Consider the following 25,467-nt stretch of genomic DNA (forward strand, 5'->3'; position numbering starts at 1 on the left):
GGAAAAACTTTGTCAGAAAAACAGCCGTGCTCTGTAATGCACTGAAATGCCAGAAGGGGCAGCACATGTGTATTTACTTACAGAACATTTGGTTTCTCAGGGCGACAGAGACTCATGCCCTGGCCGCAGCAAACCAACAGAAGAACGACCGCCTCCGCGCCGCCTTTGGAATCTCCAGTGACTATGTGGACGGTTCATCCTTTCACGCCGACCGCAAGGAGAAAGAGAAGGAGAGGAGAGAGCAGGAGCGTCTGGAGAGGGAGAAGCTGCAGCAGCAGAAATACACGTGAGGAAAAACTTTTCAGAATATAAAGTTGTTTTTGTTGTTTCAGGTACGTATGAGATACTTAGACCTGAGCTCAGCCAGTCGGTCATGCCCCCCCTTGAGGACGGAAATATTTTCACCCCTTACAGAATCATTTCTGTGAAAGAAAATCAAGTTCCATCTGTGTGCCTTTTTTAATTTTTGTTAAGAGGGGGCCATAATTAATCTCTACCAGTGTTTGAATTATTTTCGCTAAGTTTATTCTTAAGTATTTTGTTTAATTTTGATCCCAATGAATAAGTTGTTTTGTAGGTTGGTAGTGGCTTGTTGGTTTGTGAATGTCATCTTTTTTTGATTTCCTGTTTGTATTCCTGCTTGTATTCTGGTTAGTGTTTCTGGTTTTGTTCTCTTTTACTGATCTTCTACTGATTTTCAGGTTGGTGGAAGATTCAGAAGACTCAGATTCTCCTCCAAAGAAGAGAAGTCGGAAGAAGAAGAAGAAAAACAAGAAAAGAGACAGGTGAGAAGACGGGCTGCACCCTCACCTCAGTGTATGTAGTCTCTGAGTAACTGACATCTCTATCCTTTCCTCCCAGCAGCTCAGAGAGTCCATCCTCGTCTCCTCGCAGAGACAAGAAAAAATCCAAGAAGAGGACGAAGAAACGGTAAACTGCTCTCAACTGAAACTCTGTTTGGAAAGTTTCAGCAGATTTCCTTCACAATTATCTCGTTTGTCTTTTCAGGGAGTCATCAGAAGACAGTGAAGACCACAGGTGGGTGTGTTTAAAAGGGCCATGGTTTTCGAATATAAATCCATGTAATTTCATTTCATTAACACCCGGGAACCGTTTGTGGCGGGGTTTCATTAAACGCATCTCTGTTTAACTTTTTGAGTTTGGATGTTTTTCTTAAATCAAAGATAAAAAAAAAACGAGTCCGACATAGTTTGCTATTTCTCCGCTTCAGTGTGGTTCTCATCTGTCCACTCTTCCTCTCAGTTCCTCCAGTGAGAAGCAGAAGATTTCCAAGAGGAACAAAAAGAGTGACAGCTCCAAACGTCAGAAAACAAAAGCTGCTCGACACCGCAGTGTCTCCTCCAACTCCTCCCACAGGTGAGCAGGACACAGATTGGGCTCCACCAGAGTTTGTCTTCTGTTGTTCTTCTCGTCTTCATCACTTTTCTCTCATACTCTTCCTCACAGCCGATCTCCTGCAGGAGCCAGGTCCCAGCAGCAACCGCAGAGTGTGAGAGGTGCAGATGATGAGCCGAGGAGGAGATCAGCAGAGAGGAAGAGGCGCGGCAGTGACAAGCATCTCCCCCAACAGCAGGGAGGAGAAAAGGTAAGGCCTTAAATAAATGTCAAAAACGGTTTTAAAGGTAGGCAACTGGTCTCACGTCACGTAAGTTGACTTTCTGGGGGGGAGTTTCAGGTATTTATCCACCCCAAAGGGGGGTGTGGCACTTGAAACTCCCTACCTGAAAAGTAGAACTAGTGAAGCCTCTTGGTTGAGAGGAGAAACGAGGCGAGTCCAACCGCCTACTTTTAAAACAGCTGTTGAGATTATTATGATGACTGAGAATATCCACAAATATGCCTTAAATAAATGTTTTTCTTCTGTAATAAAGTCCAGGTAAATATCAGGAACTAAAATTCACTCATTATTCCTTTGTTGTCCTTCATCTAGAGGGGCTCTTATCTGGAGGGAGGGAGAGAACAGAAGGGCGAGGCACAGAAGACCACCAGGAGGAGACATGACTCCTCGTCTCCTTCTCCAGAACCACAGATGGATAAAGGCCAGAACAGAGAGAGGGGGAGAAGATCCAGGAGCAGAGAGATGCAGAAAGGAAAGCATTCAAGGAGCCAAGAAAGGGAGATGGAGCAAGGAAGGATTTCAAGGAGCAGAGAGATGGAGAAAAGCAGGCGATCAAGTGGAGAATACGAGCAGGACAAGGAAAAGGGGAAAGGAAGGAAGGAAAAAGACAAGAATGAACTGTACAAAAAGGGGAGAAACGCCTCCTCTTCTCCAAATGACAAGGAGAAAAAAAGGGGAGAGCGAGGCAGAGAGGGGGAACGGAAAAAAGACAAACAAAAACTGGACAAGGAGAGACGTGACTCCACATCTTCTCCTTCTCCACCCAGACTGGAGACAGGTAAGGACCGAGGACGAGACACCGAGCGGGACTTGTACAAAAAGAAGAGACACGACTCCATGTCTCCTGAGAAAGACAAAATCAAGACAGATGGAGGACGAGACGGTCACCATGAGAAACTGTACCAAAAGAGGAGACATGACTCGTCTTCACCTTCACCTCCTCCTCCTCCTCCTCCTCCTCCTCCCCCTCCCCCTAAACCAGAGATGAGAAGAGGCAGAGAAACCGGGCAGGAAAGAGACAAGAATAGACTAGACAAAAAGGCGAGACATGACTCCTCGTTTACTTCAACTTCTCCCGAAAAGAACAACCTCAGGAGGGAGCGCAGCAGAGATAAGGAGCAGAGGGCTGAGAAAAGTCCATTCACAAATGTGGACAACGAAAAAGACAGAAAAGAAAGAGAGAGGAGACCAGATGGACGGGATGGAAAAGGTGTCAAGAGAGAAGAGACTGAGACAAGGAGAGACGGTGGTAAGGAGAGGTCCGGACGCCCGAGCAGACTGGCAGGAGAGGATAGAGAGGGCGATGAAGGAAGCAGCAGGAAAAGGGAGGATGCTCGCCAACTGGAGGAAGAGAGGGACAGAGAGAGGAAGAGGATGATGAAGAAAGACGATGATAAGAAGAAGAAACAGGCTGAAGAAAAGACAAAGAGCAGCAGCAGTGACAGTAGCACTTCCTCATCGTCTTCCTCCTCCTCCTCCTCATCATCATCCTCCTCATCCTCGTCCTCTGAGGATGAAGATGAGGGCACAAAGGCTGAGACAAAGGGCAAATCTTTGAGAAGTGCACCATCCGCGGTCGGTGCAGCGACGCAACGATACTTGTCAAACGGTCGTGTAGAGAACTCCGCCTCCACTTCTGAGGCCAAAGAGTCCAGAAGTCCACAGACCGACAGACGACAGAGACCACCTCAGAGACCTCCTGGAGGTCCCACCCTGTCCGACGGCAAACCTCAGCAGAGATACAGCCCCGCAAAGGACAACACCAGTCCTTCTGTCGCCCCGCACAACAGAGGCAGCAGCAGAGCTGAGGAGGTAACGGAGAGGAGCAGGACAAAACCTGGACAGAGCAGCAGGGGGGGTGACAGACCCAGCTCCTCCAGCAGGAGGTCAAGGTCCCCCTCCCAAAAAGCCACCACACCACCTCGACGCACACCACCAAGGCAGTACCAGGAGGTTCCGTCCCGCAGGAGAACCTCTCCCCCTCTGCCGGCCCATTCAGACAACGTGAGGCAGAGAGAAAGAGAACCTGACAATGTTCTCAGACGCAGCAGGACCAAAAGCCCCAGGCGCCGGAGCAGCAGGTCCCTCTCTAGAGGCATGAGGAGGCGCAGCAGGTCCAGAACCCCGAGGAGGCGCAGCGGGTCCAGAAGCCTAAGGAGATACGGCAGGTCCAAAAGCCCGAGGAGGCGCAGCAGGTCCAGAGGTAGAAACCAAAGGAGACTCAGCAGGTCCAGGTCAAGGAGTCAGAGAAGACGGAGCAGATCCAGGTCTACAGGACCAAGAAGACAAAGCCCCCACAGCAGGTAAGAGGAGCAGGAACACGTACCTGAGCAGTACTCCTGCTCATTAGAAAAAAAATTATTTGTCATTGTGACACAGCACACCACTGTGTGGGGACGGTGCCTTGCTCAGAGCACCTCAGTGGTGGACTTGAACCTGAAACCTTCCAGACCCAAGTCCACTTCTTTAACCACTAATCCACCACTGCCCCTTATGTTACAGTTGAAGTGTAAAAATCTGAATTTACCCTTAAACAAATCTTCTTTTCCAGGTCCCGTAGGATTCCGTCTCCACAGGTGCGACGGAGAAGTAGTCGCTCCATCTCCAGAGGGAAAGGAGTTGAAAGAAAAGCTGAGCTGAGTGGACAGAAGGAGGCAGAACCAGAGAAAGACAGAGGGAACAAAAAAGATGTACCCCAGCCTCAGAGGTCCTCCTCCTCTTCCTCCTCCTCTTCATCTTCCTCCAGCTCCTCCTCTTCATCTTCACCATCTCCCGTTCGCCAAAGTAAAGACACTAAAACCATTTCACATAAAGATGTGAAGAGGGATCAAGAAAAAAAACCCCTCCCTGCCTCTCCTACTAAAGACTCCTCCCACACTCTGCCCTCTGGTGGACGAGCCTCCACGCCCGAGTCCAGGCGCCCCACCTCTAGACGATCCCCAGCTTGCAGCCAATCAGACACCAGAATGCAGCCGCCGGGTCCAACCAGGAAGCAGTCGCCAGTGTCAGCAGCTCCTCGACCCTCCGACCAAATGCTCCAGAATGGGAATGCCGTGAATGGCAAGGAGGAAAACAAGAAGGGCAAAAGAAGCAGCAGCACCAGCTCCTCGTCCTCTTCATCCTCCTCCTCCTCTTCTTCTTCGTCTTCATCTTCATCTTCCTCCTCTGAGAGTTCTGACTCCGAAGTTGAGCAAGCACCGAGGTGAGAAGATTTACCACCATTTAACTAACAAAACTTAGCTTAGGGCTTAGTGAAAAAGTGAAATCGAGCCAATAACAGAAACAAATTTGTGATTGTAATTGTGAGTTTAAAATTTATAGATGAATTTCTTTTAAAGGTCAGCTAAAAATAGGATGTTATTATAAATATAGTCGGGAAAAACACCTGGAAGTGGACTGTGGCTAAATTTAGCCTAGCATTACTGTAACTATCAGCAGAGAATAGCTAACCATGTTCTACTAGCTATTATTAGCATTTAAATTTGCATAACCCTGAAGAAAAAAAAGGCTAGCCCCTACATATGTAGCATGAGCGCTGAACAAAAAATGGTTGTAGTCAGAAGGGATAACTCTGCAAAAAAAAAAAAAAAAAGTTAAAAGCTGAAAGGAGCTGAAGAGTTTAAAATGGAATTTTTTTTAAGTCAAACTTGAGCTGGAAATATTTTTGAAGCCTGTTTATTATCACCTTCATAAATGATGATGAAAATACGTGTGTTGAACAGTCAGAGCAGAACCAAGGGTCGGAGCAGCGCTTCATCCTCCTCGTCTGAGGACGAAAAGAAAGGACAGGACAAAAGGTAAAGGGGACACCACACAGATGTAGGGGGTGCTGTTTCATCCAACATGGTTGTGCTGACCTCATGTTGTTATCCTCACAGTCCGGCCAGGCCTCAGCGGGTACCGGCCGATTCACTCAGAGACTCCCGTTCGCTCAGTTACTCTCCACCCAGACACGTGAGAACGGCAGCGCCGGCGTCACCGAGCCGCAGGTCAGTCTGGTTTCTGTCCTCAATGCCCTGGCCGACTGGCTCTCTTTGTAACACAGATCTTAATGAACACCCGGTGATGAAGCCAGTGTCAGCTTTTCTCTTCATTTATGTCGTTGATGAAGCCAGTGTCAGCTTTTCTCTTCTATGTCATCATAAAAGAGAAATATGGCAGAATATGATTCAATTGTTTAAATTGCTCGTGATCTATACTCTGTTCTTCCTCTGTGATCTACTGGTGTAGGAGATGAAGCAGCGTGCACTCAAGTGACTAACATGGAACTGTTGTCTTTGTAGGAGTGGCAGTCGGCAGTCACCGAGTCGCTCGTCCAACAGCAGACGGAGGAAATAAAGAGTCTTCTGCCCCGAGGCAGTGGCGACTTGATGCCTGAAGAGGGCTCTGTAACTGCTCATGCAAACTGAATTTAAAAAAAAATGCCCCACACACAGACAAGAACAGCTGGACAGGACCCTGTTTGGACCTGCCACTGAAACCTGTGCTGCGTGACGAGCCCCTTCTGTCCCGAGGACTCGGTAAAGATCGACCTTCTCCATCGACGTCCTCTCACCTGCTGTCGCCGCCCACATTTTCAGCCGACGTTCTGTGATCCACATCCAGCCATGGTGAACGTCAACATAAGTGGTATTTTTAAGATGGCCGTCACTCTGAGGAGAGATGATGGTGCCGGGTCTACAGGAGATCAGGCCTCCTTCCTCTGCTTGTGTCAGTGTTGACTGTGTAGATATGAGCTGCCTGTAGTTTTGGTTGTTACCGTGTGGTAGATGTGAACTTCAATTTCATGTGAGCGGGAAATGAGTTGTGTTTATTTCTTTGTTGACAAATGATTCATAAAAACAATTAAAGACAGTTGTACATTTAACCTGTGTGAAGTCTGGTCACTCTGCTCTGCTCATTGATTCGCACCAGGCCTCGGAGGAAACCATTGCTGCCCCCAGTGGTCAGTTTGTGTCAATGTCAATCACTGAGGACAAACTGGAGACTTTTTAACAGTGAAATCATAAAGTCATACATTTGTTGAAGGAGGTATGTTGACTGTCGTGTCACAGATTTATTATTTACATCTTTGTTTTTTTCTCAATATTAATATATATTTGTCACGAACATTAAATACAAACAAATGAGTGAGAAATTTTATTGATCACATGCCTCGGGGAATTGTTGTATTCACAGCACATCTGTTATTTACAGATAGCAGAGAAAAAAGTCACAGAAAAAAGTCACAGAAATAAACAACACAAGAACAAAACAAGACTAACTCAAGGCATTTAAGGACGGCTTAATAAAACTACTAACAATGTTTAAAAAAACCTAATTAAAAAAATATGCAGAGCACCCGGTATTTACTGACTGATCACATACATATAATATATAGTATAATAATATAATATAATATTTTCACTTTTCCACTGATGTTGAACCACCTCAAACTGGGGGAACTCGCTACACTAGTGACCCGCCCTCCACATAACGTCCTCAACGTAACCTTTATAAGGGACCATGACCAACAGGTTGTTTATCTTTATCTTACGGCAAAAAAAAAGAAAAAAAAAGAAAAGTGAAACATGGTCTCAAAAAAAAAAAAAATCACACAAATAATCGTCGACCAGAACTGCGATTCTTTCGTTGAAACTACTCGTTGTTGAATCACGTTTCAGTTCAACAAAACGAAAAAGAAAGTAATTTTACGAGGTTCCCTGAACGTAGCAGCGGCATCATCATCATCAGCAGCCTCAGGTGTGGTCAGTGAACAGACTCACGGACCGGGACTGTCCGGTTCAGAGAGGCAGTGGAACCGCGGCTATGGACCTGAACTGGAAGTAAAAGGAGCAGAGCAGCCGCAGAACCGACGTGAGTCCCCGTAAACGCGGTTTCTTCTTTCTTCCTGAAACTTTGTAAAGAGGAAGTTTGCTGCCGTTGTCGTGAGTCAGGCCTGGGCCGGGCCCTCACACCTACGCTCCAGACTCCTGAGGAAAAACACAAACTTTGGGCGTTTTCTGACTTTCGCAACGGGCCGGTGGTCACAGGATAATAAACCAACATTTGTTTTATGCGCCATAACTTCTTTGTATGTTCGGCCGAAGAAATCTCAGCTTAAGGTAAATACATTTTTTTCACGGATGTTGTAAGCCCCGCAGCTCAAGCTGACAAAATCGTTGCGTTTAAATGTAGCTTGTTCTCAGAAAACCTTTGCGGTTTGAGGTCGATTTTCGTGGGCGATTTGTGCAGGAAAGTGCGGTTCACAGATTTCTCGCGATTAATAAAAGATGAGTCGTATTGTCGGCGGTTTTAGCGACGTTTAAAGTGTCCTACGAGACTTGACGATGCGGGGACGGTGCTTAGAGCCAGTGTGTAGTTATTTTCTCTTTCATTTTAAAACATCTTTATTTGTTGTAACTTGGAAACTGCTTTAAAAAAACCGGTTCAAAGTCTTTCAAATAAGTCCGTGATTACAAAGGTAGTACTAAGAACTGTGTGCTTCCACTGTGGGGACCAGCACTGAGAATTAGTGCCAGGTGTCTGGAAGTTTCCACCATAGGTACCACTACATGGACTTTAAGAAAAGTAGTTTCCACCATAGGTACCACTACATGGGCTTTAAGAAAAGTTCCAGGAACACTTATATATATATTCTGGAATTATTACCAACAACTATAACTCAGATTACCGTTCGTTCACAGGTCTAAGTGATCCAAACGTGACATGACGTCACTACAGGGTCTAGACTGTTGACACTGGGGTGATACAGTTAAATGGTGGTAAAAAAAAAATCGAATTTATCTTTTTGGATGCTGCAAAGCTAACTTTTTTTTTTCCACTGCATGAAGTAATTTTAGGAAGAGGGAAGATTACAAGGAACCATTTCTGGTTCCACTGAAGGAACCGGTTTGGATCTTACAGAAAACACTTGTAGGCGGAGACATTTGTAGGGGACGTAGAGGCTAATCGACTCGTCGACTAATGCTAGTCACCTGATCGACATGACTAATGTACATGTTTGTGATGCTAACGACACGAACAACGAAGAAGACAGAGCTGTTAGAGAAGCATTTTAACCCCTGGGATTTAAAAAAAAAAATCAATGATGTCATCATCAACTTGTCAACTTAAAACCCCTAGAACATTGTTACATGTTATCTCACCATTAAAGAAGAACAGAACTTTTTATTCTGTTCTATCGTACATAGTTCCTTCTCTAAAGAACATCTCAGAGACTTAATGTCCAGAGTCCTGGTACCCCCAGTTCCTGGTACCAAGCAGTAGAATTGTGGAACAGTGGAATTGTCATTGTTTCATTATTGTTTTGTCTCTCTTGGGAAATGGTCTTCAGTGTCAGGAAAAGGAACTAATATTTAGCCTAGCTTTTTTGCTTTTTTCTTATTTTTTTGAGGAACTGGGCGATGTGATGTCATGTGACCTGTGACTGAACTCTTCCTCTTCCTGTTCTTTTTCAGCTCATTTCATTGCATTTGAACCTGGACCGTTAGAACATTTGGAAACAGTGATTTCATTTCCCAGAACACACCAGGAATAAAAAAAAAAAGAGGAAACGCCGTCGGTGGTGGAGTGATGGGGCACTGACGGAGCAGTGAAGGAGCTCGGGACAGCAACTGCTCCGCCATGGGGCCTTAGACTGTCCACTTCAGAAGGAGGAGGCCAAACCTGCTGAGACATCAGGAGTTCTCCTTCTTTCTCAGACGCTGCACTTCGATCGGCCCAGAAAGGGAACTACAGCAGGAACCACGTGTCGGATCACAACCACAGAGCCTGAGTCACTGCTGAGAGGAGGAGCGTTCGTGTCCTGCACTGGTGCTGGGAAAAACTCTGAAAGAAACCGAATCGTGAGGGAGATGTTCTGGTACCGGTCCAAGACGGTCTGTGGTTTCTGGACAAAGTGCTGTGCGGCGTTGGGTTCGTAGCATCGGTCAGCTGGAGCAGACAGCACTCATCCGTCACAGTGGTTTACCTGGAGATTCCACCAGCAGAGCCCCCAGATGGCCGGGAAAGACTACCACCACTTGTTCAAGCTGCTCATCATCGGAGACTCCAGTGAGTGCAGGTTTGAGGAGGAGGAAGTTCCATCAGGTCTGGTCTGAATGTTGAGATGCTAACGTTGCTGCTGTTGTTGCATCACACTTCCCCTCTCTCCCCTTCTCCCTCCTCTCTCTCTTTGACTCCCCTCCTCAGATGTTGGGAAGAGCAGCCTCCTCCTACGGTTTGCAGACAACTCATTCTCTGGTTAGTAAAAAACGAAAAACCAACGACACACACACGTTGGTTAAACTGTTTAAATTAGTTTCTTCCCCTCTTTCCTGAACGCAGGCTAACACCAGCCGTCGTTGTCACCAGACCTAAGCTAATTATTCATTTCAGACTAATGACTTAACTAATATTTCTGCACCTAACTAGTTTTAAACTTTTACAATGTTTTTGCTAACATAACTGTTACTAAACTACAGTCAAGCTAACAACTTAACAACACAAATGTAACCATTTCTCTGCTAACATTTAGCTGTCCTTGTTAAGCTTAAGATTCTCCACTTTGTACCTGGCTAACTAATCTAGCTAGCTAGCTAACTACTAAGAGTCTTAAACTGGTGTGATTTTTAGAAACTAAACTAACTGTTTAGCAACCTTCCTGGCTAATGTCAGTTTACTAGCTGCCTTTCACTTTCTGTTAGCTCTATGCTAGCTGTCGGTTAGCCTTCTGCTAGGTGTCTGTCGTCTGTTTTAGATCTAAAGACATTCACAGTTTGTTTTACTTCCTTCTCCTGCAGGTAGCTACATCACCACCATCGGCGTGGACTTCAAGATTCGAACAGTGGACATGGACGGCGAGCGTGTGAAGCTGCAGATCTGGGACACGGCAGGACAGGAGCGATTCCGAACCATCACTTCCACGTAAACCTTCACCTCGCCGTCAGTCCCGTGGACAGCAGCTGAGCGTGGACTGACTGTGTGTTTCATTCATCCGTCCACAGATACTACAGAAACACACACGGCGTCATCATCGTGTACGACGTGACCAACCCCGAGTCCTTCGTCAACGTGAAGAGGTGGTTGAACGAAATCTCCCAGAACTGTGACAGCGTCTGCAAGATCCTGGGTGAGTTCAGAGTCACTGTACCTACAGGTGGCGCTCCAGAACAAATCTACATAAAAACAGGCACTTCCTGTTCCACCCTCTAGTCCAGAACTGAAGCAGAGGGGGAGTGGGTTTCCTGACACCAGGGGGCTCAGCTGTGTGTTTTTGTCTGGGCAGACAGGTCGGTTTGAAAAATCTGGAACTGATCCCAAAGTTAGAAAGTTTCTGGTACTGATAGTTCCTGATAATCTGTAAGAAACACATTATCAGGAACTATCAGTACCAGAAACGTTCCTTGTTGTTGATGGTGTTTTAGGAACAGGAGGATCTAGAGCTGTGTTCCTCACTGTTTAAGGTTTTAATTTTTCAAAGAACCTCCGTCACCAGAGTTCTGGTCAGTGTTACAGTACACGGTTACCCGTGTCAGCAACGAAGGCTGGCTGAGGAACCGGAACTGATTTAACTCTGAAGCCAGATTTTGAGAGAAGTTTCTCAGGAACATTCGCTCGGGGTCAGATGTTCTGCTCAGTTCTACTTCAAAACTCTGAAAGTCCATCAACTTCCTGTTTCCTGTTCCAGTGGGAAATAAGAACGACGATCCATCCAGGAAACAGGTGGACACCACGGACGCGATGCAGTTTGGAGATTCGGTGGGCGTCCGCGTGTTTGAGACCAGCGCCAAGGAGAACATCAACGTAGAAGAGGTGAGCTCATCCTGTCTGTCTGTCTGTCTGTCTGTGTTCAGGTAACTGTGACCGCAGTCAAACAGTAGGAGGCGCCGAGTCACTCAGTTAGGACTTATTAACAACGTCCAGTAACTGTTGGTACTGTTACATACATGAATAGGATTAGTACTAATGGACACAGTAAAGGAGTTGAAACAGAAACTTTTCCCACTCAAAGTCCTGACAGAACGTGTTCCTTTTTTTGCTGCAGATGTTCATGACTTTCACTCGCATGGTTCTGAAGGCCAAGAAACAGAGCCAGAACCGAGCAGAGAGGGAGCGGGAGAGAGAGGACACGGTCAACATCATCGCCCAGAGGGACCGAGAGCGTCGCAAGAGAGGGAAGAAATGCTGCTGAGGACCTGAGGGTGGACCTGGGACGCAGCCAGGCTGTCCTTCAGAGACCAGTGTCCAGGCGGCAGAGGACGGAAATGATTTGAAATGGACAGTTCAGCTGTTCTGCAGTGAGATTCAATGACAGATTTAGTCATTCTCCATGAACCAATCAGACTTCAGCTGTAGGCCTGGCTCTAACTGTTACTATTATCACTCCTATAATTATCAAAAAAAAAAATCTGTTCTCATCTTTATCTCACTCTTAATAGATCATGGATGTAAACCTGCGCTAAAATCACTGATTTTCTCTATGGACTTTGGGAGAGTGAGTTTTTAAAAAAAACAAAAACTTTTTTTTTTTTTTTTTAAAGTTGGTAAGTTTGTCCAACACTGAGATAGTTTTCCCAAAAACTCCAGTGACAGCTGTGTTGGTCATGCTTTTGGCAGAAGGTGGCGCTAATAATGAGCATCTCATTTATCACCACAAACGGCTGAACTGTCCCTTTAGGAAGCCTCATGACGGGCTGGTCAAAGAGCTTTCTGGATAACTTTGTCATCGTCAAATCTTAATTTGTAACCTGATTGACCTTCAGTGTTTGGACTGACAATCTGTTCATTTTTAATAAATCCAAAGAAGAAGAAACTGTTCATGGAGCAGGAGCTCTGAGGAGGCGGACCATCACATCACATGACATCACATGACATGACATCACATCACATCACATGACATGTAATCTCACTTAAAGACAAGCTGTGACTCCGACAAAGACACTGGAACTAAAGTGGATTTAACCTCTGCACTGGCTCGACCACTGTGTGTGACTGTGGGTGTGTGTGTGACTGTGGGTGTGTGTGTGCGTGGTTGTTTGTGCGACTGTGTGAGTGTGAACAGCCTACACCTTGTTGTTTCATCTCGTGTTTTTAATATAAACGTCCTGTTTGTGTGAGAATCTAAATAAAGCCGTGAGTCTGTCTGTGTTCACACCAGGAATCTTCTCAGTCTGGTCCACTGTGTGTCTGCAGCAGAAGGTGGGGGGGGGGGGGGGGGGGTAAAAAGGGTTTAAAGGGAAAAAAATGGGAGAATCCAAAACTACAGGAAATAAAAAAAAAAATAAAAAAAGCAGAAATATGTTCTGGAAGGTCTTTTTAATTCAAACAAAAATATTGTTCATCAGTAGGAAACGCCTGGACGTTCATCTACAGGGGGGGGACAGTCTCTGATGATGATGATGATGATGATGAAACAGGAAGTGCTCCAGGTGGGTGGGCTTCAGGAGGACCAGGGTCCCAGGGCGTTAGCTGGATTTGGGGAGTCTGTAGACGCCCGCAGACACCATCAGCTGGTGCTCCCTGACCTTCCTCTGCAGGAAGGCCTCCAGTTCGTTCACGTCCATCTCAGTGACCACCGGCCCGGTGGCCACGAACATGCGCAGCATCGAGTGGATGCGGTCAAGTGTCATGCTGTCCAGGTTGGTCAGCATGGCCTGGATGTAGGCCCAGAAGAGCTGCGAGGACGGACACACATGGACAGGTTAGTTCTTCTCCTTCTCCTGTTCACACTAAACCTTTTTTTTTAAACTCAAACCACAGCTGAGACGCCTCGAACCCTAACCCACTGAACCACCCTTCGACGGTGGTCCGTTCGTACCTGCAGCTTCTCCTCCCTCTGCTCCGACTGGGTGGTGGTGTTGGAGTCTCGCTCCTCGTCACTGTCGATCAGCATCACTCCTCTCTCCGGCTTCTCCTTGGCTGAGCCCCTCTCCACCACGCAGTAGCGCCCCCCGGCCTCCTCCCTCAGCACCCCCAGCTGCTGCTGCCACATGGCTATTTTCCTGTGCACCAGCTCCTTCGGCGCTCCCAGCTTCACACTCAGCTCCTCCAATGTCCATGAGCCTGGAGGACAGAAGACCCATCATCATCATCATCATCGTCTTCATCATCTCAGGAGAGAAACCTCAACACGACTGAAAACAGAACCTACTCTTTTCCTGGAAGTGCAGGATGATGGCGGCGTGGATGGGTGACACCGTCAGGTTTGTGAGGACGCGATCCTCCAGCTCCACGTCCAGGGTGACTGACCCCAGGTGAGGCTTCCAGCTCAGAGTCCTCATGGCCTGAAACAACAACCGTGGGTTGGATAAGAACCAGCGGACTAAACATAAGAAGGAAACCTCCAGGATTGGCCCCACCTTCAGTTTCTGGTAGCGGTTGGTGTAGGTCTCCATGGCCTGGGAGACGGGCGGAGGCAGCTCCAGCTTCTCCTCCTTTAGCGGCGGCCAGAACTCCGAGGAGAGGATGATGGCTGACAGGAACTGCAGCGGCTGCTCCTGCTCCCCCAGCTTTGCCTCCTCCTCACGGATGTTACCGTTGATCCTGCGGGAGTCAGCCATGTCCTGGAACGGAGAGGAAGAGGAGGAGGAGGAGGAGGAGGAGGAGGAGGAGGAGAAGAAGAGATGAACAGGTTTACAACCAAACCAAAACCAGTGACTTTAGATCACAGACCAAGTCTATACAGAAAGTCAGTCGTTTTAGCTGCTGGTCCAATGACAGAAGAACCAGTGTGAGAGTGTGAAGACGGGTCTACCTTCAACATGACTTCACAGTAATGCATATGAGACTCTCCGAACCGCAGCTTCAGCAGCTCCACGTTACGGATCTCCCTGTAATCACACACAGGAAACTACTGAGCACATGGAGGTGGAGGATGATTCTGTGGAGGTGGGGGTGTGGTGTCACCTGGCTGTGTTGTAGTTGACCTGGTGCAGCAGTCTATCAGCCAGCACAGCTCTGTACTCGTCTATGAAGATGTCTTTGCTGCCGTAGATGCTGACCAACAGACTGATGATGTCAGACGAGCGCCGCTTCCAGCCCAGTTTTTCTGCAGGGAAACAAAAAGCAGAGTGGGATCAGGACGGCCCACTGACGTGGTCTGAGGAACTTCTTCAGTTCTGAATGACTGGTACCTGGTACTGCGTCTGTAGGGTCAGGAGTCCAGTCCTCGGGGTCGTTGCCCTCCTCGTCACTGTCCTGCATCTCCAGGGTGACGGGGTCTCCTCTGGACAGCTCCGAGGCCAGGTCTGTGCAGCCTTCAGGATCTCCGGTCAATCCAGCTACGATCTGTCGGACCGTGTCCTCACGAGTCCTGGAAGGTTCCAGTTTTTTTTCAGTCAGGTCTATCACTTATTCTGTTTTAGTCGTCGTGAGTTTGACAGGTTTACACTTTCATATTGTTGTGGTCGTGTGACGCTGTCTGAGAAAATGGATGTAAATCTATAGAAGCATCAGTTGGTTACTACACTTCACCGCAGCGAAACGCCAGAGAGAAAATCAGTGATTTTAGCTCAGCTGTTGTTGATCCATAGCTGCCTCTATCAGCGACTGACCTGAGGTATTTGCGGATGGGTTGACAGGCGACCTGCAGGATGACCATGGACGGGTCCAGCTCCCTGAGCGCTTTGATGGCCGAGATGTAGACGGTGAGGATGTCAGATGTGTGAACACCTGAGGACAGATGGACACACACGTTCATTTTCAAATATGTAAATGAAAATCACAGAACCATGTGGAAATGGCGCCCTCTGCTGTTGTCAATGGAGGTGCAGGGAGCTGCAGTCATCATTTTCTCACTGACGAGCTGAGGACAAAGTTGGAGAAGTGGTGTTTGTCCACTTCTTCAGTACAGACTCTGAATTATTTCCACCAACTTTGGTCCATCTGCCAACTCCACCAGCAGCAGGACTCTGACACAAACAAACCTGGGTGCAGGAGTCGACTCTCAAAGGCCGACTTTAAGGAGGTGATGAGCTGCTGCCTCTGGTTTGTCCTCTCCAGGCAAAACTTCAGGTCCTCGATGGCAGCTTTGGATTCTGGGAAATCTAAGGGAAGCAGAGAGCCACAGTTGTGAATCACCAAATCTGCATCAGGTCACCGAGCCTGACTCAACCGGTTTTCTGCTCTGCTCACCTGTGATGATGCTGAAGAGCTCCTCAATCCTCATGTTGACGTAGATCCTGCAGAAGAACTGCTGCATGTGGCACCTCCACTGCTTCAGGATGGAGCTGGAGCTGGAGCAGCCACGGCTCTGGTCTCCAGCTGCTCCGGGAGTGGAGGTCGGGGCATCTGCGTCGGCCTCGCTATCAAAGACTTTGCTGAGCCAGCCCAGCACCAGCTCCAACCACTGCACATGAACACAGGTGGAGCATAAAGGTGAAGTCAGAATCAGAGCGACTTGATTCAGATTTTACTTAGAATCTGGGATTAAGACAATAATCCTGACTTTTGGAGAAATCTCAGTCTGTTTGTGACAACACGGTGTAAATATATAGACCAGACTCGTCCTTCAGTAAAAACTATCTCGGGGTCAGAATGAGACCTTGGTCCTGGTCCGACCCCTGGGTCGTGTGGTCCGTGTCCCCTGACTCACCTCCTGGAAGTTGACCAGGAAGGAGCACTCGTACTCCCCCCTGCAGTGCCGCTCCATTCTCTGCTCCATCAGTTTGTGGAGGATGGAGGTGACTGACTCAGAGCTGACCCTCTCCAGCAGCTGCAGTTTGGATCTTTGAAGGTAAAAGTGTGGAGAGAAATTGGTTGGTGAGCAGAAAACAAAATATCCAAAGAGTGACAGAACCGAGGACCTGGAAGGTTCTGTGGTTCAGATGAAAAAGACGAGGACCTGGAAGGTTCTGTGGTTCAGGACCTTTGTGTCCACTCACAGTATGTGGCTGAGTTCCTGCAGGTGTTCCAGAGCCTCCTGACACCAGCACTGGGCAGTCAGAACCTCACAGCCCTGGCAAAGTCTTCCCTCTGGACTATCATTGCCCCTTTCCTCTTGCTCCCCCTGCTGGCTCATGTACACAGAAAACGTCCTGCTGTAAAACTCCAGCACTCGCTCCTGGAGAATGGGATCTGGAGAGAAGAGGAGGAGGGACCTGATGATGGTGACGGCCCGCTCCTTGAGGCTTCTGGGACCCAGACCAGAGAGACCGCCTCGACCTTCTTCCTGCCAGATCCCCAGCTGCTCCAACCCATCTAGAAGAAGAAAAAAATGCTCGTTCAAACCTTTGTTTTTGTCCTGATCTGGTTTCCAGCTCTTTTTTCTACTTGCCTAGACTTGGTTGCAGTCGGTCCAACAGTGTTCGGAAGGCAGCGAGAAGAACCAAGGCCCTGTCTCGCTCCTCCAGCTCATTTTCTGGTTGCTTGAGTCCAGACCAGAATTCAGGAACCACCGACGAGGACAAACACATCTGCAGGGTCTCCAGCAGCCAGCTGCCCAGCAGCTGGTCCAAACCATGATCACCGAGCAGAACCAAAGAGTCCAAAAGACCCTGCTCCTCCTGCAGGCACCCAGGAGACACCTGACAGTGGAAAAACCAGCACGTCAACATTGTCCTGAAGATAAGAGTGTGAATGTCTTTAAATGTGCGTTTGAAAGAGTTTCTGTCTTCTCTGCTAATAGTTGGATCGCTTATTTTTTTTAAATTATTTATTATTACTTTAACATATTTTATTTTAACATACACGTACAAGAAATAAGATTTAAAACAGAGCAGATCCAATGAGCAGTGAAGCTGTGTCAGAAAAGAGAGATGCAGCATCACATAGTGGCGCGTCAGAGTAAATCACAGTGGCAGCAGGTTGGTAAATTTCTTTTTCGTCAAATAATTTTTATTTTAAATATCACAATGTTCTGGATATTTAAGTTGTACGTTATCGATTAAACGTCTCCTGAGCCAGCTGCACAGACGTATAAATAGTGGGACAAGAGACCAGAAAAGTCTGGTAAAAGTATTTATACATCCGGAATTTTCCCCGATAATTAGACATAGATCTCAGTTTTGTCCCGTGGAAGCAGACCGCTGTGGCAGAGGGGAAAACGATACGTGCTAAGATATTTGAATTAGGTTTGGCGGCGGGCTTCCATCGCTGGATGCTAGCTCGATGCTAACTCACCAAAGCCGCTGCGACCTTATCCCAAGCAGCAGCGACGGACATGCGAAGAGCAGGTCCGGATACGGGCACCGAGTCGGCTTCCATCACACACCCGTCCGTTTTATCACACTCTTTATCCCATCTGACACTCAAATTGCAGCCCAGACTGAGCCATGTTAACTGGTGGAAAGTGCCTGACAGTGTTGCCAAATCTCGCGAGAGAAAAACAAAACAAACCAGGTCTAAAGAAAGCTCAAAACAATCTAACACCTTCCGCCGCTGCAGACTAACAATGAAGGGTCCGGAACCCTTTTCAATATATAAACATCAACGCACGCCCAGCATATCATGCAAACATATTTAATGAACAACGGTCACTTGGTGTGTATTTTAACTTGATATGTGAGGAACACATCCGCGACTTCCGGTCAAATAAACGTCACCATCATGGCAGCGGAGAGCGAGTAAGTTCATCTGAGTTTGGCTTGAAACCCAAATATCTGCCCTTTTTAAAATAAAATAAAGTAAAAGCATTGATATTAATACTGATCTGACAAAAACAGTGTTTAAAACTCTCTCACTCCGCTGATATCGGCCCTAAGACCCTGCTGCTGTTAGCATTGATTAGAACTTAGCTAAATGCTAAAGATAGAGGCATTTCAAACTCTGAGCAAATGCCTTTACTGTTAAAATCGTTGCGTACATGGGACTTTAGCTCTGTTTAAAATCTACTGATATCTTAATGTTGCAATCTTGTTTTAATCAGTGTACTGACATGTGTTATGTTTCAGTTTGTATTTTTGTTAAAATTAAGTTTCGTTTTACATACACGTTTATATTTGCTGTGTTGATAAAAATACCAGCAATTTTACAGCACACTACGATATGCTTATGTTTTCTACGTTGATCTGGGTTTAACCGTCCTTGTTGTTCCTAAATTGTTTGTTTTAAAAACGTTAAAGTGAACGGAGTTTACAGCTCTGCTGACATGCTAACATTAACGGATTGACCCTTTACCATCGTCCCATGACAGCATTGATCCTTTGCTGTCGTGGCGTGCTGTGTTCACGTTCTAAATGAACTGTGTTTGTCCTCAGTGTTCTGAGTGAAATCGAGGTGCTCCAGTCGATTTACCTGGATGAACTTCAGGTGAAGGAGACTGAGAACAGGTGAGGAAACACAAGTCAATGCTACTGTACACATCTTGAAGCGAGATTCTGTTCTGAAACAGGCTCTGCAGTGGCTACACATTGCAGACCACCTTTGAACTGAAACATCTATGACAACAACAACTTTGCAATGTAATTGTACCAGGGTTGTTGAGTTGACCAGAACTTTCTGTGCTGCAGAGGATGGGAGGTGAGCCTTGTCCTGTACCCGTCCACTGCAGAGGACTCCATGTCCCAGTTTGTCCGACTAACCTTGATGCTGACGCTGGATCAGCAGGTACGCTCTGATGTTCACATGGACATTCAGTCTGTATAGTTGTTCAAGTGAGAATGAACCAAAACACTTTTATTTTCACAATTATTTTCTTGTGTGGATGACGATTCACCCAACACCCGACAGTGGTGGTGGTCCTTGGTGAATGACAGTTAATTTCATGTGTTTTCCTGACAGAAATGTTCCTTGCAGAACCTGAATAAGCTCTAACCTATCGTAGCCCTTGTTTCCAGTGGGATGATGTCACTTCTTATCTGTTGTTGTTAAATACACAATAACCTGTTTCCTCTCCTGGTCCTGTCTGCAGTATCCTGGGTCTTCTCCCATCATCTCCATCCATAACCCCAGAGGTCTGTCTGATGATAAGCTCAGCAGGTGAAAACAGTCTTTGGTAACATGAGATGTCAATGTGGACACATTTCATACATTATTATTTTGATGATTAAAACTTTCTAATGAGTCTGTGGTTAATTGATAATTGGAAACATATTTACTGTGTCCCTCCACTTCTGTCTCAGTGTCCAGAAGTGTCTCCAGTTAGAAGCTCAGTCCAGTCTCGGCTCACCAGTGTTGTATCAGCTCATTGAGGTCAGTGTTTAACTCCTGTGATGTCACTTCCTGTGTGTAACTTTAGGAACTGACTCAGGAAAAAAAACACTCTCTAAGTCTTAATGAAAATGTTCCTTCTGTGGCTCAGAATATAAATACAAGCAAAAGTGAAGAACCCACTGACACTTTAGGAACTGACTCAGGAAAAAAAAACGCTCTCTAAGTAATGAACATGTTGCCTAGAATATAAATACAAGCAGAAGTGAAGAACCCACTGATTTTTGATGTCATTTTAGTTCTAACCTGAGTTTTAGTTAATTAGTCAGTTTTAGACACTTTATAACAATCCCAATGTTTCTTTCCTTTCCCTCAGAAAGCAAAAGAAATCCTGACAGAAAGTAATATTCCTCATGGCAACTGTGTCATCTGCCTCTATGGCTTTAAGGTGAGTTGTTTCTTCTGAAGGTTGATGTGTTCTGAATCTGCTGAAACAGATGTGAGTGACCACATTTACACTTGAAAGCCATCCACTACTTGTGTTTTTCAGGAAGAAGAGGCGTTCACCAAGACCAGCTGCTACCACTATTTCCACTCCCACTGCCTGGGCCGCTACGCCTGCCATTCAGAGCAGGAGCTGCATCAGAGGGAGAAGGAGTTAGAGGAGGACAAGACTCGAGAGAAGCTGCAGCCTCAGGTATCAGCAGCTCTGCTGATCACTCAGTGTCAGAAAGTCAGACACTCACCTCCTCAGTTCTTTTTCAGGAGCTGTCAGTGGTCTGTCCTGTGTGTCGAGAGCCTCTGGACTATGACCTTGATCAGCTGCTGGCGTCTCCTGCTCCACAGCTGCCTGAGGTAAACATACCACCATCCATAACCAGTCCTTCTGTTCCAGTGTAACTTAGGCAGCAAGCTTGAATTTAGTCTTAGTTTTTTGACTTACTTGTAACTCACTCTTAGTCCCAATAGTCCATTAACCTGTTTTTTTATTTTAGTTTGGTTTTCATCAGCAAATATAAATATTTTGGTTCTGGTCCCTCAGCTGGACCAGGCTGTAATTGGTGCAGACTTCCAGCAGAAGTGGATGGAACTCCAGAGGCTGAGGGAGAGGCAGCGGTCTAGAGGTGGGATCATCGACCTGGAGGTGGAGTCCAATCGTTTTCTGATCCATATCAATGAGGTAGGAAGAGTATGTTTAATGTTCTAAAAGATGTGCCGATGTTGACTCCTGTGTATATACACTTATAATGTATTATACAGATGTATGATGATAGACATGGAGAGAAAATGATTGTTTTCTGATCATCTCCCTCAGGTACCACCTGTGGATACACTGAATGGACCTCCAGAGCCTACAGCATCTAACGCTCCGCCTGATGAAGAAGGTGGTATGAAGGCGGAACACTCTGTTTTTGGACCCACCCAGCGCAGAGGCGGGCCGGGCCACAGGCGTCACAATAGGGGAATTGGGCCAAGGAGAGGAGGTGGTTCCAGACATCAACCGGGTCAAGCAGCTGCTGTCACAGAGCGACTGGACAAACTGGGTCTGTCCACAGCCCACACCCATGGAACGGTGACAGAGCAAGAATTGGCTGATCTTCATCATCCAGCACAAGAACACACAGAACCGAGAGATCCAGTAACAGTCAGGGGATTCCATCCTGATGGCCGGATGGACACTAAACACACCGCAGACTCAGTGGGCAGCCATGCACCTCCAGGAAGGAGGCGGGGTCCACACCGCTTATTTAGGCAACCTTCTAGAAACAGAGGGGGGCCTGGGAACCATCACTACAGAGGAGCCAGGTTCCACAGTGGTCACAGCAGGGGTTTCCAGCAGCCGTTTGAGGAGATGGCGAGAGGAAGAGAGGGGGCGCTATGACAAAGGGCAGCGGGAGGACCAGTGAACCAGCTTACACACAGAAATGATGTTCACTGTAGTGTCTTGGTCTGCAGCTTCTCCCTTCAGCAACACGCACCTCAGAAGTCAACACTTAATGGTTTGGATGGAATCCAATATGTGACCATAACAAAGCAGAAATTAAAAATTCTCTGGATTACACTGTGTCTGTACTTTTTATTTCTAACCCATCCTCCTTCCAGAGTTGTCTTTTCTCACAGGAACTGACTTCTGTGATCTGACATGTTTATCTTTGAAGTCTCACACAATAAATCCCAAATCAAGTTCATGACATTAACCTGAAGATGTTTGATTAAACTGGTAATTCTACTTTTAAGATAAATTCTTAATGTAGGAAAAATTATTTGGGATCTAACCCAGAGAGAAAATCAATGATTTAGATCAGACCAGAGGTTTGTTGCACATCTTGTGTACAAACATGCTCTTATCCAAGACATTAGGAAATTAAAAAGCTTTGGGCAACCATCTAATGTAAGACCCTTTGAAATCCAAACACAAAGTGGTGTAATTTGATTGAGCCATATTTTTAAAGAGGTAGAAAAATCAATATAAAATCTGAGAATATAAGAAATACACATTGTTAGGATAACATCAGCACTTTTGAGCCATTTTCATCTCCCTTTTTTGTAGCAATTTCTAAATCACAAAATAAACGGTTTTTGTTGCAGTACCGCATGTGGCCAGTAGAGGAATCCTAAGAAGTTGTGTGTCGTTGCTGTATCCAGGAAGAAGAACCCACAATACGCTGCCTTCTTCCGGTTCCTACCATTCCAATTCTAAGATGGCGGACCGGCGCAGACGGAGGAAGCGCGCGTCCCAGGACAGCGAGGACGACGACGAGTCAGGTTCCACTTCCGACAGTGGGAGGTCGGCTTCTCCTTCGACGAAGGGGCGGTTGAAAGAACCGGTGCCGGTGGAGACGACTCCGATTCGAGTCGAGGCCAAGAGCGACGTGGAGTCTGAATGTGTGAGTAGATGCTAACTCCAAGGGCTAGGCTAGTCCACCGCTGAGTCCCGTGTACTGACCAGAAGCTCAACCACAGTTCGCTTCCTGAGAGACTTTCTCCGGGACCGAGCCCTGGGCCCAAGCTCGGTGTTACTGTTGTACAGTCGCTTCTATGGGTGAATATATTTCTGACTTGTGGCGTGATTTCCGTTTAATGTAATATGACAGAGTCACTGCGTTAGAACCGCCGTCGGGTCTGGAGCTGAGACTCAACAGCTAGATGCATTCAAAATATTTGACATTTGTCTAAAAGAAAAATCACAAAAGTTCGTGTAAGTTTCCTAGCCTGTATATACTATCAAGAAGCATCTGTTAAGATTTCTTTAGGTGGTTCCCAGTGGTGCTTTAACAGTAGGCAATTGAATCTGGCTTCAGAACTTATGGGAGAAAATAACCAGGATGACGGAGAACATCTCCAAATATCTGAAAAGTTATTGTTGTCCAAATGTTAACTTAGACCTTTACAGATGTTTCCTCATGTTTCAGGTCTGAATAAGTTAAATTGTTTACGTGATACAAGGGAAACGCCCAAAACGTGGCACGTTGTACATTTTTAAATTAAAAAAAAAAACTCCCTCTCTCTGCGCTCTCACAGATATGTTTTATTTTTGCCATAGTTGATTCTCTTTTGGTCTCTTTACAGGAGAGTGAAGATGGAGTAGGAGACGGTAAGAAACACAAAACTCCCACTAATGATGATCATCTGATGCAATAACTGCACATTAAATCCTAAGACATGTGTTTGATTATAAGGGTCAGAATGGTCTGCGTATACATTTTTGTAAAATAAAGTTTTTTTTGTATCTTTACAGCTGTACTCTCAGACTATGACAGTGCCGACCAAGAGGAAAACTGCTCCCATTCAGAGGTAATACACTAATGAATTTGGAAAGACATGACTAATGTTAACTCAAAAACATAGTCAACCTAAGACTGTAAATAAATGTTTTCCTAAATATAAAATAAGTTATTTTAGACCAAAGGTTTGTAAATTGATGACTTAAAGAGGATGGAAAACAAATTATGTGTCAAAATATTTTCAGTGAAGTAAAAAAATGATTACCGAACAACAAAAGTTTTAAAAAGACAAACTGAACCTTTGTGTGTCATGGCAGGGGCTGGAGGAGGAAGAGGAAGCAGAGCAGTACAGTGATGAAGAGCCTCCAGCCGCAGTAGCGGCCACTGAGACCCAGCCCCCTGCTCCAAGCTGCCCCACTGAGGGTCAGGCAGAGGAGATAGAAGCAGCGGAGGAGGAGGGGAAGTTGGAGGGGGAGTTTGAGGGGGAGCTGGAGGGGGAGGAGGAGGAGGTTCAGAAGGAGGACGATGGACCCAGCAAAGACGAGAGCAAATTGGAGGAAAAAGGAAACCTAGCTGGAGAGAGACAGAGTGGTGATGGCCAGGTGAGACAAAGATGGATGTTGTAAAAGAGTGAAACCTTGGTTGGTGGACCCTGGGCTGGTCACCACTTAAAAGAAGTGCCAATTAGTAATTTTTGTGCTGAACTCCTGCAAACATCTTAAATCTGTTGACCCCAGGCCCGTTAGAAATTCAGCAAAATGACTTTTGTTCATGACTGAAACCAACAGGAGTCCACTGAAGACCCCGAGCTGAAGGGAGGGAAGTCTGGCCAAAAGCTTGATGATGACGAGGACAGGAAAAACCCGGCCTACATCCCTAGGAAGGGGCTGTTCTTCGAGCATGATGTCAGAGGTCACGCCCAGGAAGAGGAGAGGTATCAGCAGCAAAACAGGAGTTGGCTCTAAGCTGTGATGGTTTGCAGTGTTCCAGGTTGATCCAGTTCAGTTACTTCAGACCAGATTTAATGTCTCCTCAGACCTAAGGGCCGCAACAGGAAGTTATGGAAGGACGACGGTCGCTGGGAGCACGACAGGTTCAGGGAGGAAGAGCAGGCGCCCAAAAGTCGAGAAGAGCTCATAGCGATCTACGGTTACGACATCAGGAATGGTGGTGGAGCTGGAGACCGTCCGTACAGACAGCGGAGGCCAAGGTGAGATTCATATTAAATTAATTAATTTAATTAAATCTGCTCTCCACACAGAGAATAAGAAGGGAACTATTGTTTTCATGCTCTGACTGCCACAAAACCTGTTAAAACAGTGAGTAAATATTTGTTCATGTTTGGTGTGACCGTCTGACGTGTCCTCTCTGTCTCCCTACAGGCAGAGTTTGTCACCAAGCAGAGACAAACGTTGGAGGGAGGGTGGAGGAGAGCGAGGAGCTCGATCCTGGCAGGGAGGAGGTGTGCATCGAGGAGGTCCTCCACCTTCCTCCAGTCAACCGTCCTCGACACCATCTCCTTCTCATCCTTTTTCCTCTGCCCCACGGAGCTACATCCCCTCCAGACCACCTGCCTCTCGCAGCAGAGGCCCCCACCTGGGCCACACGCAGCCCACGCCGCATTCTCACTACAGGAACCAGGAATCAAACACAGCCCAGATGCGGTCCAGAGATCGGCCAAGCTCCAAAGTTCAGTCAGAGTCTGTGTCAGACGTAGGTGTAACCAGCAGAGGTGGGCTGAGTGGTGGGAGTAGAGGCGGAGCCGTTCTTGTGGTTGAGAACAGCAACATCAGCCAGGAAAGTGTTGACGGTCAGGACCTAAGCACGGCCACTTTCACAGCGTCAGTGCCGCCGCCTTCAGGCAGTCACCAGTTCACTTCAAGACGACATCCGCGGAAACAACGGGGAACTGCAGAGCGGGGATCACCGCAACCGGCCGTTTCCTCCTCCACTCCTGACCCCTCCCTCCAGTCGTCGACGGGGGCCGCTCGGGAAGCTTCTCCTGCCGAGCGGCCCGTGGGGCGGGCGCCCGCC

The 25,467-nt window shown here is 46.8% G+C and overlaps 6 protein-coding genes across 13 annotated transcripts in view; 4 read left to right on the plus strand and 2 right to left on the minus strand.

Moving 5' to 3' along the window:
• srrm2 (serine/arginine repetitive matrix 2) overlaps positions 1 to 6,052 on the plus strand; it is a 7,676-nt gene extending 1,624 nt beyond the window's left edge. The window contains exons 4-14 of one of the 2 annotated variants that reach the window (XM_025064590.1): positions 101 to 286; positions 702 to 785; positions 862 to 930; positions 1,009 to 1,038; positions 1,264 to 1,377; positions 1,468 to 1,606; positions 1,952 to 3,942; positions 4,191 to 4,841; positions 5,362 to 5,436; positions 5,518 to 5,628; positions 5,923 to 6,052. In XM_025064590.1, coding sequence (XP_024920358.1) covers positions 101 to 286; positions 702 to 785; positions 862 to 930; positions 1,009 to 1,038; positions 1,264 to 1,377; positions 1,468 to 1,606; positions 1,952 to 3,942; positions 4,191 to 4,841; positions 5,362 to 5,436; positions 5,518 to 5,628; positions 5,923 to 5,977 — 3,505 coding nt within the window. In that variant the 3' untranslated portion in view covers positions 5,978 to 6,052. The remainder of the gene's footprint in view (positions 1 to 100; positions 287 to 701; positions 786 to 861; positions 931 to 1,008; positions 1,039 to 1,263; positions 1,378 to 1,467; positions 1,607 to 1,951; positions 3,943 to 4,190; positions 4,842 to 5,361; positions 5,437 to 5,517; positions 5,629 to 5,922) is intronic. The other variant, XM_025064591.1, reaches the window with a different exon arrangement.
• Positions 1 to 25,467, minus strand: part of LOC103393431 (RNA binding protein fox-1 homolog 1) — a 363,631-nt gene that overhangs the window by 112,091 nt on the left and 226,073 nt on the right. The gene's annotated exons all lie outside the window — the stretch shown is intronic.
• Positions 7,306 to 12,782, plus strand: LOC103393468 (ras-related protein Rab-35). Of its 2 annotated transcripts, none has more exons than XM_008330441.3 (7): positions 7,306 to 7,495; positions 9,100 to 9,694; positions 9,833 to 9,883; positions 10,423 to 10,546; positions 10,627 to 10,751; positions 11,310 to 11,434; positions 11,667 to 12,782. In XM_008330441.3, exons 2-7 carry the CDS (start codon positions 9,640 to 9,642, stop codon positions 11,811 to 11,813), a joined length of 627 nt encoding a protein of 208 aa, XP_008328663.1. In that variant the 5' UTR covers positions 7,306 to 7,495; positions 9,100 to 9,639; the 3' UTR covers positions 11,814 to 12,782. The 2 variants fall into 2 exon arrangements, with proteins under 2 accessions (XP_008328663.1, XP_008328664.1); XM_008330442.3 differs by lacking the exon at positions 7,306 to 7,495 and adding an exon at positions 7,505 to 7,743.
• On the minus strand, positions 12,919 to 17,937 carry anapc2 (anaphase promoting complex subunit 2). The gene is made up of 14 exons (XM_008330440.3): positions 17,741 to 17,937; positions 16,896 to 17,145; positions 16,504 to 16,819; positions 16,215 to 16,347; positions 15,755 to 15,968; positions 15,547 to 15,666; positions 15,175 to 15,292; positions 14,755 to 14,933; positions 14,528 to 14,669; positions 14,376 to 14,451; positions 13,981 to 14,184; positions 13,773 to 13,905; positions 13,440 to 13,684; positions 12,919 to 13,296 (listed from the first exon to the last, which is right to left on the minus strand). The coding sequence occupies exons 1-14, from the start codon at positions 17,822 to 17,824 to the stop codon at positions 13,087 to 13,089; spliced, it is 2,424 nt and encodes an 807-aa protein (XP_008328662.1). The 5' UTR covers positions 17,825 to 17,937; the 3' UTR covers positions 12,919 to 13,086.
• rnf25 (ring finger protein 25) lies at positions 18,108 to 21,768 on the plus strand. Its single transcript, XM_008330438.3, has 10 exons — positions 18,108 to 18,183; positions 18,817 to 18,888; positions 19,069 to 19,165; positions 19,470 to 19,537; positions 19,681 to 19,750; positions 20,085 to 20,156; positions 20,259 to 20,405; positions 20,474 to 20,563; positions 20,751 to 20,888; positions 21,024 to 21,768. Exons 1-10 carry the CDS (start codon positions 18,167 to 18,169, stop codon positions 21,588 to 21,590), a joined length of 1,338 nt encoding a protein of 445 aa, XP_008328660.1. The 5' UTR covers positions 18,108 to 18,166; the 3' UTR covers positions 21,591 to 21,768.
• Positions 22,367 to 25,467, plus strand: part of casc3 (casc3 exon junction complex subunit) — a 9,655-nt gene continuing 6,554 nt past the window's right edge. Inside the window, exons 1-7 of the mRNA XM_025064595.1 lie at positions 22,367 to 22,596; positions 23,279 to 23,303; positions 23,448 to 23,503; positions 23,751 to 24,035; positions 24,222 to 24,367; positions 24,470 to 24,643; positions 24,816 to 25,435. Coding sequence (XP_024920363.1) covers positions 22,411 to 22,596; positions 23,279 to 23,303; positions 23,448 to 23,503; positions 23,751 to 24,035; positions 24,222 to 24,367; positions 24,470 to 24,643; positions 24,816 to 25,435 — 1,492 coding nt within the window. The 5' untranslated portion in view covers positions 22,367 to 22,410. The remainder of the gene's footprint in view (positions 22,597 to 23,278; positions 23,304 to 23,447; positions 23,504 to 23,750; positions 24,036 to 24,221; positions 24,368 to 24,469; positions 24,644 to 24,815; positions 25,436 to 25,467) is intronic.

Source organism: Cynoglossus semilaevis, chromosome 17 (genome assembly GCF_000523025.1).
Source record: "Cynoglossus semilaevis isolate Cse_v1.0 chromosome 17, Cse_v1.0, whole genome shotgun sequence".
Classification (NCBI taxonomy): Eukaryota; Metazoa; Chordata; class Actinopteri; order Pleuronectiformes; family Cynoglossidae; genus Cynoglossus; species Cynoglossus semilaevis.